Below are 13242 nucleotides of genomic sequence, written 5' to 3' on the forward strand. Positions count from 1 at the left end.
GGTGTCTTTTGTATTTTGGAGCTCAGTTTTATCCTGTGGCAAGATGAGGTTGCCAGGAAGGAAATTCTGTTAGGTTTTTCACCTGCTCCTGTGTGGAAACAATGTGGGAGTCACTTCCAGGGGAGTGGGGAGGAAACGAGGGAGAGATTTTCTTCTCCTTTGAGATAAACCAGAAATTCCCAATTGTTGAGGTCTGTGCTCCTGGTGGGACACTGGAGCTGAGGCTATAAATGGGATTATAAATGGGATTATAAATGGGATTATAAAATATCTGTGCTGCCAGCACTGGGGGTGAACAGAGGGTTGTCCCTGTAAGAAATTCTGCAGAAAAACATGGAAAAATGGGAGGAGAAAACGAGTGATAATTGAAGGATTTCTTTAGAACACCCCAATAAATCAAACGCTGCAGGTTGGGTTTGACTTAAATTCCAAAGTGACTCTGGGTTTGCACTCACTTTGTGCTTTTATGTTAAACACAGGAATGTCCTTAAAACTTGTGAACTTATTTCCAGAATGCAGAATTGCAGTTTTGTGCACACAACTGAATGTTGTATAAAGGCTCAATCTGAGATTTTCCTCATCTCTGGCCAGTGGTGACATTGCAGATTTTTAGAAGTACTTTTATTTTGTATTTCACTTTATTTCCCACTGAGTTTTCCTGAAAAGGAAGAGGTTTTGGTGCTTTTTTTTCCCCTCCTGTATATTCACCATGTGGTAAAAATGAGATAGGATTGCAAGCATTTAAATAATAGCAACAAGAACATGGAGTTACAGGAAAAAAATCCCAAATCAATCTGTTGTAACTTCCCAGAGCTGTGTTATAGCAGGGGCATGATGAGGTTATGGGAATATTGCCTCTCCCCATACATATTCCAAAATCCACGGGTGCAGAATTGCAATTCGTGGGCAAAGCTTTGTGAGATGGGATAAAATAAATAAACTGAAGATACAGAAATTTAGGAGTTATTTTTGCCATTCTTTACTGTTCTGCTTAAAAATGAGAGCTACCATTGTGGTAAAGTGGGGAAAAAACCCCCAAAGCCAAGTGTGAGCACATAAAAAAATTAAAAACTGAAATATGGGAGAGAGGCTGAAATCAGTGGAAGCTTCAGACAGAGAAAGAATTGTCTCATTTTGGTGTCTAAAGGCTTTTTGAAGAGAAAAATGCACTTTTGGTGCCTTGTTAACAAGAAATTGATGGCACTAAACAGCCAGGAAATAAAAATGTAGTGAGAAAACAAAATTCCACAACATCCAGGCGACTTTTCCTCTAAATGTTCCTCCCCTTGGCTCCTGCTGCAGTTCCAGGTGGTGTCACACAGGTGGAACTGGAGCTGAAGGAGCCAAAAGCTGAACTCGGGAGCAGTAACAGTGGGGTGAAGAACTAAAGAGTTCTTCAGGAGTTAGGCTTGGATTTTCTCTTCTAAATCTCTAGGAAAGCAACTTTATAATAAACATTCCAGATGTTTTAATGGGATTTTTTCCTTTGAACAAATCCTGTGTCACTCTGGCTTTGCTCCTTGTGATGCTGAGGAGTTTTCAGCTCCTGGAGAAGCCCTTGCAAAATCTCTTCACTTCCATTTGTTTCAGAGTTTGAGAGAAGTGAGCATTGCTGTGCTCTGGAAAACAGAGTCAAATAGAACTTGACTTTTATTAAGAGAGGTTTGCCCTGTGCTGGGTCACTTCTGGCTCAATTCCATGGTAAAAAATCCAGAAAATGATTGAAATTGGGGTGTAATTTGAATTAAGACGGGTTTTTTACATTTGGACAAACAAATAGCAGATTTTAGCTCTGGCTGCTCTAATCCTTCACAAAAGTGTGAGTTAAGGTGGTTTTTACAACTGCAAGCACTGCTTACATTAAATTTTAATTGCCCATGCATTTATAGTACCATTTCATCACAAATACCCCTGCATCTTGTGATGCTTGATAAATTCAATTATGTCCTAAACACTGCATCCAGATATTAATTCCATTTATGTCATACCATAAAATTGCAAACTAACATCTGTAATACTTGATTTAGAAAGCAAATTGTACATATTGATGAGTTACAATACTAAGGTACTATTATTGTTAAATATTAATTTACAGGATAATTTGGGTTCTGCTGGAACAGGTGTTAGGGTTGGGTTACAGTGAAGTTTGCAAGATTTTGGTCTCAATAAGAAAATTTCCTTTTATGGGGGTTTAAAAAGCCTTAAAAGCTTTTCTATTATAGAAATATGCTGCTGCTACCATGAAACTACTAAAATATTGTTCTGAATTTCAAAAAATCATCTTAAAAATACTAAATGTTCCTAAAAATACCAACTACCATAGTCACAGTTGTCATATATTAAATTTTCTGGTGGTTTAATGGGATTTTGAAACAAATTTATATATTCTTACCTGTCCCCAACCAGGGAAGGTTGTCCTGATCCATAGTGTTGCATTTTCCAGGAAATATTTCCTCTAAAGCCATTTCTTCTGAGCACAACTGTGATTTTCACTTCAGTCAGATGTCACATTTCTCCACCTCTGATAAGTGGTGGAGGGATCCCCTAAAAAAAAAAAACCCACAAAACCTAAACCACCTCAAGTGCACCCCAAAATTCCCCTCAGAAACCACCCAAACTTCCCTGAGCTCCTGCCCAGGGTATGGTGCATTCCCAGCTACTGAGTTCCAAGCTATCCCAAGGTTCTCAGCTTTGTAAAGCTGAGCTTAAGACAGCAGAAATTGAGAATCCAAAATCCTGGAAAGCTGGTTTTACCTCCTTGGTGCCATAATTATTCTGTGGGACATTGACAGAGAGCTCTGGGAATGCTGCAGTGACAGTTTGGACAAAACTCAGGCTGTTCAAGGTGCTGCCTTCCCAAAGCTTTATCCCAAATACTCAGGGATGGAAAGAGGAAGCAATAATCCAGAAAAACAAACATCTTCCTAGGTTCTCCAGAAACAGCTCACCCTGCCTGAGGGCAGGATGGCATTTTGGGGAGGAATTCCTGCCTGGGAGGGGCTGGGATGGGATTCCCAGAGCAGCTGTGGCTGCCCCTGGATCCCTGGAGGTGTCCAAGGCACCCTGGCATAGTGAGAAGTGTCCCTTAAGGCCCCTTCCAACCCCAAAAGTGGTGTTTGCTCTTCATGAAGAGTTCTCAGCTTGCTGTCAGTAATTTTTCAGTGCCAGAGGCTTTTTGCCATCCCTGTCTCTTCCACAGCAGAATTCTAGGATGGAATGTGATGGCTGGATCCCAAAACTGCCTCGTTCCCATTCTGCACAATCCCAGTCACACCACGGGGGGCCGGGATCCCTGCTGGGGTCAGCACTTGGTGCCATTCACACTCCAGAGCTTTGGGGAACAGGACCAGTCCCACAGGGAATGTTCTGGAACACAGCACAGCAAATGGGAGTTGTCTGTAGGATCTTGTGTCTAGACCACAGCTGCAGGAAAAGCCATGAGTAGATCAACCCTCCTTTTACCAGGCAGGTAGAAAACCTTGTTAAAAATTCCAATCCATATGTGCCAGAAAACCCCAGGTTAGAGCTGTGCTGAGAGCATCAGCTGTTTTCCTGCTTTTAGAGAAAACAGTGCTTGTGGGCAAATTCAGAACTTTAAACCAGTGCTGGAACGTGCTGCTGGTGTTTGCAGTCCTGAAACTTCTTTTAAACTTTTCCTCTTTACTTAGGTACAATAGAAAATTAGATTCTTAAATTGAGGAAGTATCTTAAACATCACAGCTGTGAATTATTCAGCTGTGCAAAGAACACAGGTTCCAAATTGCAGGGATTTATTCCTCATGCTCTTCACCAGAGGAGCCACTTCCAGCTGAGAAGGGCTCTTCCCTTATTTTCCAGCCTGGTCTCCAAGCAGGTTTGCCCCAGGGCTCAGCTGATTGCTTGGAAATGTTTCCCCAGATGACATGGGGGTGTAGGATTCCCAGTGGTTGTTCTCTGAGGAATTCTGTGGGAACTGAACTGCTGCTGGGATGTGTGTGATGGTGCAGAGCTGGAGTTGGCCACGTGGATGTGGAAGACTCCACACGCTGCAGAAGCTGGAACTGGGTTTGTAATTCCATTTAGGACTCTTGCAGTGAGTGTAGAACCTTCCCAAAGGGCTTGGTGGGTATGGAAACGTGGAATCCTGGCATGGCTTGGGTGGGAAAGGACCTTAAATCCCATCCAGCCCCAGCCCAGCCTTGGACAGGGATTCCTGTGCTGTCCCAGGCTGCTCCAAGCCCTTTCCAACCTGGCCTTGGGCGCTGCCAGGGATCCAGGGGCAGCCACAGCTGCTCTGGGAATTCCAGCCCAGCCCCTGCCCGCCCTTCCAGGGAACAATTCCTAATTCCCAGTATCCCACCCAGCCCTGCCCTCTGGCAGTGGGAGCCACTCCCTGTGTCCTGTCCCTCCAGCCCTTGTAAACATCTTTGTAAACAGTTTCTCCATCTTTGCTGCAGCTCCTTCAGGCACTGGAAGGTCACAGTTCAGGCTCCCTGGAGCTTCTCCAGCAGATCCAAGGCTGGAATTTCTTCCCTCGTGTGGACGTTTGGTTCCTTGCTGGCACTGCCCATGGCTGGGTGTTGACATCCATTTTGATTGTCTGAGCAGAGCCTGCATTTCCTTTTACACATTGCTCCCTGTCCTGGATCCCTGAGCCCCGGGGAGACACCTGAGGGAAGGAACTGCACAATTCCAGGGGTTCTGCTGGAGCCTTGGCAAAGCTGGGGGTGCCAGCTCTGGGGAGCTGCCCGAGCTCCTTCCCTCAGTGCTCAACAAATGTCTGCCTGCCCCGCCTTGGTTTCACTTTCACAACGTCGGGGCCAGCTCGGCCCTCCTGGAGAGCAAGGAGGCTTGGGGCTTTTAAATTCGCACTTCAATTCATGGATCAAGTTCAGGTCATGGAACAGTTCATGGATCAAGTAATGAGCACTGCCTGTTAATTAGGAAACACTTAAATGGAGCTTTAGCAGTTGGAAAATCTGTTTGCTCTGTTCATCATTGTCAAGAAGAGCAGGGACAGGTACAACCTTTTTACTCTCCTTTTTCAATTAAAGGGAACTTTGAATTTCTTTTCTGGAAAAATATTTTAATTTTTTTTTGTGGAAACGTTTTTATTTCTTAAATCTGGGCTGAACTCTAAAGATTTCTTTATATATTAATAGTATAAATATTAAAAAATGCTTAATACTCTTATTATTTAGTTAACAACTTATAAATGCACTTATTTTTACCCTCAATAAGAAAATAATTCAAGAACTCACATTAGTGAGCTACAGAGAAACCCCACAACTGCATGATCTTCTTTCTTAGAGGTGGTTAATTCTATTTAGCCAAATAATAAAAATATGATTAATTCCTTGCCTGTCCATAATTGCCATTTTTCCCTGTTAAATCCAGGGTGGGATTGTGATTTACACCACTGACCACGAGGGCTGCGAACCCAGTGTAAAAACCTCCCAGTCCTGATCAGCACTGAGTTAAATCTTTCCTGTGGTTGTTTCCTCATGGATGTAAACAGAGGAAATGCTTTAATGCAAGAAGGAGAAGGACTTCTGACAATCCCAAAATAACTGGGGAGGTTGCACAGTTTCCTCCCCCAAGAGCTGACAGGCAGTTTTGGGGAGAGAATCCACACTTTTGTGGCAAGGGAGCACATGGGTAATTGGGGTTTTGTACAATCCAGCAGCAGTTATTCACAAATTGATTGTCTTGCTTTTTGAGATGTGCAAGAAATAAAAATAAGAGTTGGGTTGGGGTTTTTTGTCTTGTCAGACCTGCAGCAGTAACACAGACTGTCTTTGTCACTGGCTCTGTTTTATCCTTTCTAAATATTATGTCTGAAAATTCAAATTATTTTTAACACCACCTAATCACTTAACATTAATGCGCTACATAAAGGCAAATTACAAAATGGAACCCTCTTACCTAAAGAATCCTTTTCTTTCTCCACCAAGGAGGCCTCAATTAAATGAATTCCAATCCCAGTTCCTCCATCAGCCAGGATTTTATGGACTTTCTGTTTCTAAAGAGATCCTTCAAGCACTTCAATCCTGATTAAACTTTCTTGCCAGGGGCCTGCTTTATTCTCTTCTTTTTTTAGGTTGGGGAAACACATTTTGAATCTTTAGAGAATGAAGGAACGTTCAGACCTGCAGGGTGGCTCCACTTCACCTTGGAGAGGAAATTTCTCTTCATTCTGATCTTTGTTTTCCCAAATAAATGGGAAGGTTGGACTTGATCTTGGAGATCTTTTCCAACCTTAACGATTCTGTGATATTCCAGTTGGAGTATTTTTAATTGCTGCCTTATTTTAATCTTTTTTTATGATATCGTATACTCATTCCATAGATTTTTTTTTTTTCAGAATACTTTCCCCATCCCAAAAAAAAAAAAAAAAATTAAGAAAAGACCCACCCAACTTTTTTTTCCCAAGGGGGAGGTGGAGCAGATTGCCATGATGAAGCCCAAGGGGCAGACGGAGCACGACGAGGGGATGCTGGAATATTTGGAGGATCTGATCGGGTCGGCGCGGCTCAAGGGGCCCATCCAGAGCCTGTGCCGCAGGGTGGAGCTGCTCAACGAGCGCCGCGGGGAGAAGGTGAGAGGCAGCTGGGCTCTGAGGGAAAAAAGGACACCCAGAGGTGCTCTCATCACTCTACAGCTCCTGAAAGGTGGCTGTGCTCAGGTGGGGTTGGGATCTTCCTCCAGGAACTGACAGAAGCAGAGCACGCAGCCTCGAGCTGCACCAAGGGAAGTAGAGCTGGATGTTAGGAAAATGTTTTTCACAGAAAGGGTGATAAAGTTCTGCCTGGATAGGTGGTGGAGTCACCATCCCTGGAGGTGTTTAACAAAGCCTGGATGTGGCACTGGGTGCCAGGGTTGAATTGAGGGGTTGGGGCTGGGTTGGACTCGATGATCTTGAAGGTCTTTTCCAACCCAGGGATTCAGGGAATTCTGTGAACTCCTGGGGCATCCCAGAGAAATCCCAGCATTTCTGCACACAGCCCAGTGGAGACATCAAAATACACAGAATTACTGCTGATGCCTCAGGTTTCAGCTTTTCTATTTCTCACATTCTGTGCTGCTTTAGTGTGCAGTTCTGAGCTTCATATTATGGGATGGTGAGCTCTGTTCACAGAGCAGGGAGACAAAACAATTCCTGCTCCAGCTGGGCACCAAGGACAAATGACCCAAAGCTCAGGCCCAGGAGCACAAACAGCGTGGGCTGGAGAGAGAAAAACAAGCAGGATGGGAGTGCCTGGGCTAAAGCTGGAATGGGACAATGAACTGCAAGGTGCAAATGGAGCAGAGCTGATCCCAGTGAGAGCCCCCGGGAGCGCTCGTGCATTTTGGGACCATTTTGGTTCCTCTTGGGTGCAGCCCTGGCTGGGCTCTGGTGCTGCCCAAGGTGGATCCATGGAGGAGATCCTTGGAATGAATCCCTGCTTTATTCTGTGACTCTGCCCAGCCTCTGCTCCAGCTCAGCCTGCACAAGGCATCACTGAGGCCCCTAAAAATCCTGCTTTTGTAATTTTATTGGTGCATTGAGTGCTAAAAGGACTAAAAAAGCTCGGAATAAAATCAAAGTTCATTTTTCTTCATGTATCCATGGTAAATCCTGTGGCAGACTTGTTTTAAAGGTGAACAACACCTGTAGTTGTAGGAATTAAATTTAAAATGGCCAATCAGAAGGTTGAGCTAAAGGAAATCACCATAAAATTGCCTTGCAGAGGTAATTCATGATACCATTTTTCCAGAGGATTTGTGTCCTACGAAGGGTTTGCAATTTTCTCCTCATGGTTTCCTCCTGTAGTGCTGGCCCTGCCTCAGCTCTGCCCCTCTGTTTTCTGCAGTTAAATCGAGTTAAAATGGTGGAGAAAGAAAAAGATGCCTTGGAACAGGACAAGAATAAAGCCATTGAGTTCCTTTGCTTGGAAAACCAAATATTTAAGGAAAAGAATCAGATCTGTCAATATTACATGTAAGTAGTTCTCAGGGTTTGGGTTGGCTTTAATGTGGTGGGGCTGCTGTTAAACTTTGCTTCAGTGTCTCTAATTCCAAATATTCTCCATTTCTAACTCCAAATTATTATTATTTAATTCTGTTGTTACACTGAGAAATGGAACTGGACATTCATTGTGAAGATGGAGAAAATTGAGAATTTATTGCTTTATTTTCCTAGCCATGACCTAAAGAAACGAATAAATGACCTGGAAATGCAGAAGGAGAAAATTAATGAAGAAACTAAAAGTATTAATGAGAAAAGCAGTAAACTTGCAGAGGAAACAAAAACCAAGAATAAAGCTTTGAAAGACCTTGAGAAGTGAGTACTTTAGGGATGTGTAGTACTGTCTTTTACATGTTTCTCACTAAAAAATTTAATTATCTGATGACCAGAGTCACTTCTGGTACATCTAAATACACAAAGAAGCATTGAAATTAATGCACAAAAATAAATTAAAGCAAATTCACATTGCTTTGATTTGGTTCTGAGTAAGGTTCACAATTACAATAAGGAAATGTCTGATCTTTTTAATAGATTTTAAATATTTCTTTATATTGACTGTACAATAAAAGAATTAGTACACACTTTTTAGATTTACAACCCTAATCCTTAGGCACATGGATTTGGGAATTTTTCCCTGGTTTCCTCATGAATCATTTATGCATAAATTGTGTTTCTTAAAGCTGCTTTGCCTGGGTGCTGATCCCCAATCCAGCTGCAATCCACCTGCTGACCCTCAGGGAATTACTGGGGAGAGATGGGAATTATTAATTCTGTCAAGAAAAAAATGAAAGTTTCTGAAAATATGTTTAATATTGCTTGAGTAATTGATCTTTTTCTGATGGAACATCACTTTCCCAGGGAAAATACTGGGAATATAGTGAATATTGGGTGTTTTTAATCCTAAAACCTGAGTAATATTAGTTTAAGTTTTTCATGTTGACTTATTAAGCAAAGCTTAATAAACCTTATTTTTTTACTGTATGAAATCATTCTTTTTTTCTTTTTTCCTCCAGGAAATTCAATAAAATTACAAAGTTTATAGAGGAAAATAAGGAAAAGTTCACTCAGCTGGATTTGCAGGATGTGAAAGTGAGGGAGAACCTCAAACACAGCAAGAGCAAGGCTAAAAAACTGGAGAAGCAGCTTCAAAAGGACAAGGAAAAGGTAGGGCTTGGATCAGCTGGACTGGCTTGGAAAAGAGCAGTAAATTGTGGGAGAAAATGGGAAGGGCACGAAGAAGGTGGGAAAATGGGGCTGGAATTATTTTAATCAGATATTTTAAGCCATTAAATCAGCCCGAGGCTTCGTTTGCTAATCACTCACTGCAGTGATCACTCCATGAGTGGAGTTCATTCATGGAGCTGTGTCATCCACTTGGTCACTGAGAGCTTTGGATCCAGGAGGGACTCAAGAATTCCCGTCCAGTGGCAGAGGAGGCTCAAAGTCCTTTCCTGTGCAGGTGCAGGAACTGAAGAACGTCCCCTCCACGAGCGCCAAGGCCATCGAGGAGGCCACGGCCAAGAGGGACCTGCTGGCAAAGGCCAAGGACAAGGAGGAGGCCAAGCTCAGGCAGGTCCTGGCCAGCCTGCAGGAGGAGACCAAGGGAATCCAGAAGGAAAAAGAGGTTTGGACAGGCAGGAATTACTCACCTGCTGTAACTTCACTCTTCTGAAGGAAACCAACACCAGGCACTTGTAAAATGCCATTTATTGACAATTCTACTGTTCCTCGTGGTAGTTCAGAGGAGCCTCAGTGGGAAATGAATCTTAAATGAATAATTACAGCTAAACCCTTGGCTGCTTTTTGAGTGCTCAAGCATCATCAAGTAGCTCATTCATAGATTTAATATAAATAATACACTCTGATTTTCTGCCACCAAAATATTTAAGCCGGTGGTGTTGCTTAAATAAATAAATAAATAAATAAATTCTGGAATGATCTGTTCCCAGCCTTTCCCACACTGCCTGTGAATTAATGGACAACTGCTTTAACATTTGGCTATTGGTGGTGTTGTTCAGTACCTGGAGGCTGGAAATTTATCTTGTACATTTTCAGTCCTTGAAAACATGGATTCTCCATGGGTTTCAGCTGTAATTTAGCTCAATGTGTAGGGCTCCTCCCACCTTTGAGAAAATAATCCAAAGCTGGTATGGAAATGCTCTGTGATAACTCCCTGAAGTTCTTTATAATTAGGAAAAGCCTCGTTAAATTCCCAGCCATTAATGTTGATTAATGAAGAAATGCTGCTTCACCCAGAGAAGTGTTTCCTGCTGCCAGGGCTGCAAAAGCACACCCCATGTCCTGTCCCCAGTGCCCAGCTGAGGGGCTGAGCTGTCCCTACTGTTCCTGCAGGGCAAGGAGAAGGAGCTGATGGAGTTCAGCAAGGAGGTGACCGAGGCCCGCTCCAACATGGAGCTGGCACAGTCAGAGCTGGAGCTCTACCTGAGCAAGTACAACTCTGCCCTGGCCTGGCTCAGCCAGGCCCAGGAGGCCCTGGGGAGCACCTCCAACACCCTGAAGGAAAGGAAAGCTGCCATCAGAGACATTGCTGAGAAATTACCCCAGGCTGAGCAGCAGCTCAGGGAGGTGAGACTTGACTTTCCCATTTCCCACACAAACCAAAGGCCCACTCTTCTCTTTGGCAATAATCGTGCTGAGAATAAACCATGACCCATCTCCTCCAAAACATCACTGAAAAACTGTTTTCTAATACTTTATTGGTGGAGCTAATACTGGATTTCAGACTTACTTTGTTAAGCCAACGTTTACTTAACTTAAATCCTACATATTCCTGCAGGGGAACAGATTTGACACTGAGACGTGGCTGCATTCCTGAGCCTTCTTCAGGCTGCTGAGGCCCTGGCACAGGTGCCCAGAGCAGCTGTGGCTGCCCCTGGATCCCTGGCAGTGCCCAAGGCCAGGTGGAACAGGGCTTGGAGCAGCCTGGGACAGTGGAAGGTGTCCCTGCCATGGCAGGGGTGGCACTGGGGGAGCTGTAATGTCCCTCCCAACCCAAACCATTCTTTGAATTTCATTTCTTCTCCTCAATCATTCCCCAAAGAACAAAGCCATGCATTGAAGACTCCCTGAATCCAGTGCATTTTGGGAGGCTGAGCCAATATCTTTGAACCCCCAGAAAGAGAACGCTCTGGAGAAGCTGGGAAAGGAAGAATCCGGGGCCAAGGATCTCGTGCGAAACCTGCGCCGAAAAGTAGAGGAAGCCAAAAGTTCTTTAGCACAAAGTCGCTGCCGAGGAAAAGTGCTGGAGGCTCTGCTCCAGCAGAAGAAATGTGGGAATATTCCTGGGCTCTATGGGAGGCTGGTAAGTGTTAGAAGGCTGCAACAATTCTAGTGTTGAACTTTAGAGGAGCTGAGTGGTGTTCCTGGGGTGAAGTGTGGGATGCCTCACTTCCCTGGCATTAGGAATTGGGAGAGGGATGCCTCACTTCCCTGGCATTAGGAATTTGGAGAGCAGAGCTGTAAATCCCATGGACTTGCTGTAAAATCAAACATTTTTCAGTTCTTTCCAAGCAATGTTGCTTTAAAGTTCTGAAAATTCAGAGCTGAGTTTTTCATTCCTGTTGCACGTCAGTGTAATTGTGAAAGTGCTGGTTTTGTATTCTGCAGTTTTTTGTCCAAGGAGAATTATCCTGTTTCAGAAAAATCAGTTTATTCAGATTTTAAGAAGCACATTCATGGATTTACTGGGACACGACTCAAAGAGCAGCTCAGGTGCCACCTAATCAGTGTTTGCCCCTTGTCCCTCCATCCTCAGGGAGACCTGGGAGCCATTGATGACAAGTATGACGTGGCCATTTCCTCCTCGTGTGGAGCCTTGGATCACATTGTTGTGGACACCATTGACACTGCCCAGGCCTGTGTGAACTTCCTGAAGGCTGGAGGGATTGGAGTTGCCACCTTTATAGCCCTGGACAAGGTGAGTCCCACCCTCGGGGAAAACAAATCATTTTACTGTTAATTGCAGCCTAATTACATGTGTTTTGAAGCCTGAACATTTATCCCAACATTTATCCCAAAGATTCATTCCTTGATTTCCTCTGTGGATGTAGATGGCTGTGTGGGAAAAGAAAATGCAGGAAATCCCAACTCCTGAGAACGCCCCGCGGCTCTTTGACCTGGTGAAGGTGGAGGACCCGAAGGTTCGCCTGGCCTTCTACTTTGCTCTCAGGGACACTCTGGTGGCCAAAAACCTGGAAGAAGCCACCAGAATAGCATTCCAAAAGCAGAAAAGGTGGAGGGTGGTAACCCTGCAAGGACAAATCATCGAGGTGTCAGGTACTGCAGCCCCAGCTGGAGCTCCATTGGAAGCACTTTGTGGGTGATATCAAAGCCCAAGGAGTTCTCTGAGCTCTTCTCATCCCTTTTTCTGTAGGAACCATGACTGGTGGGGGAGGAAAAGTCATGAAGGGCAGAATGGGCTCCTCAGTCGTGATGGATATCTCAGAAGAAGAGGTGAGTACATTGTGGAAATGCAATTCCAGCAGAATTCCTTCGTTTGGCCAGTTCTGGCACACATGTGCCTTTCAAAGCAGCATGAGCAGGAGCAATCTGGGATGGAAGATAATTAGAAAGGGTTACAAAGCCAAAATTCCCAATGTCAGCAGAGGTTAGAATGCTTTGAAGTGCATTGGAGATAAAAGGGTTGTCATTGGCAGGGGCTGCCCAGGAAGGTTTAGAGTCCCCATCCCTGGAGGTGGCTCTCAGTGCTCTGGGCTGGGGACAAGGTGGTGACCTGGCACAGGCTGGACTCCGTGTCCTGGAGGGCTTTTCCAGCCTCAGGGATTCTGTGTTTGTTCACAGCCCAGCCCATTGTTGAATTCAGTCTCACAGTGCTCCCTTTGATAGCTTGGACACCATTTTAGAAGAGCAGGTACAGTTTGCTTTTCCTTCTGAATTCCATTTAGGTTTTAATCTGGAGCTGCTCCTTTTGTTTCTCACTGGCAAAGCACTCAGACTCCCCAAGCTGAAGTTCCTACTCCACTTTCTCCTGTGTTTTAAGAGCTGTTGAGCACAGGGCTGAGCCCTGGCTTGGTTTTGTCATGGTGACACCAGTAAATAATCCTCTCATTCTGTGTAGATCAGCAAAATGGAATCCCAGCTGCAGAGGGATTCCAAAAGAGCCGTGCAGTGTGAGGAGGAGAAATCCCAGCTTGAGGAAGCCATAAGGAAACTGCAGCAGGACATCCGGGAAATGAGGAACACCTCAGAGAAATACACAGCGAGTATCCAGGTGA

The 13242-nt window shown here is 44.3% G+C and overlaps 1 protein-coding gene across 7 annotated transcripts in view; it reads left to right on the plus strand.

Moving 5' to 3' along the window:
• The window catches only part of SMC4 (structural maintenance of chromosomes 4), a 28708-nt gene that overhangs the window by 9900 nt on the left and 5566 nt on the right, over positions 1-13242 (plus strand). For 6 of the 7 annotated variants that reach the window (XM_053986347.1, XM_053986353.1, XM_053986349.1 and 3 more), the window contains 11 exons: positions 6413-6577; positions 7833-7960; positions 8162-8302; positions 9001-9151; positions 9447-9611; positions 10340-10573; positions 11124-11309; positions 11763-11924; positions 12058-12283; positions 12381-12460; positions 13086-13238. In XM_053986347.1, coding sequence (XP_053842322.1) covers positions 6413-6577; positions 7833-7960; positions 8162-8302; positions 9001-9151; positions 9447-9611; positions 10340-10573; positions 11124-11309; positions 11763-11924; positions 12058-12283; positions 12381-12460; positions 13086-13238 — 1791 coding nt within the window. The remainder of the gene's footprint in view (positions 1-6412; positions 6578-7832; positions 7961-8161; positions 8303-9000; positions 9152-9446; positions 9612-10339; positions 10574-11123; positions 11310-11762; positions 11925-12057; positions 12284-12380; positions 12461-13085; positions 13239-13242) is intronic. The other variant, XM_053986352.1, reaches the window with a different exon arrangement.

Source organism: Vidua macroura, chromosome 10 (assembly GCF_024509145.1).
Source record: "Vidua macroura isolate BioBank_ID:100142 chromosome 10, ASM2450914v1, whole genome shotgun sequence".
NCBI classification, from domain to species: domain Eukaryota; kingdom Metazoa; phylum Chordata; class Aves; order Passeriformes; family Viduidae; genus Vidua; species Vidua macroura.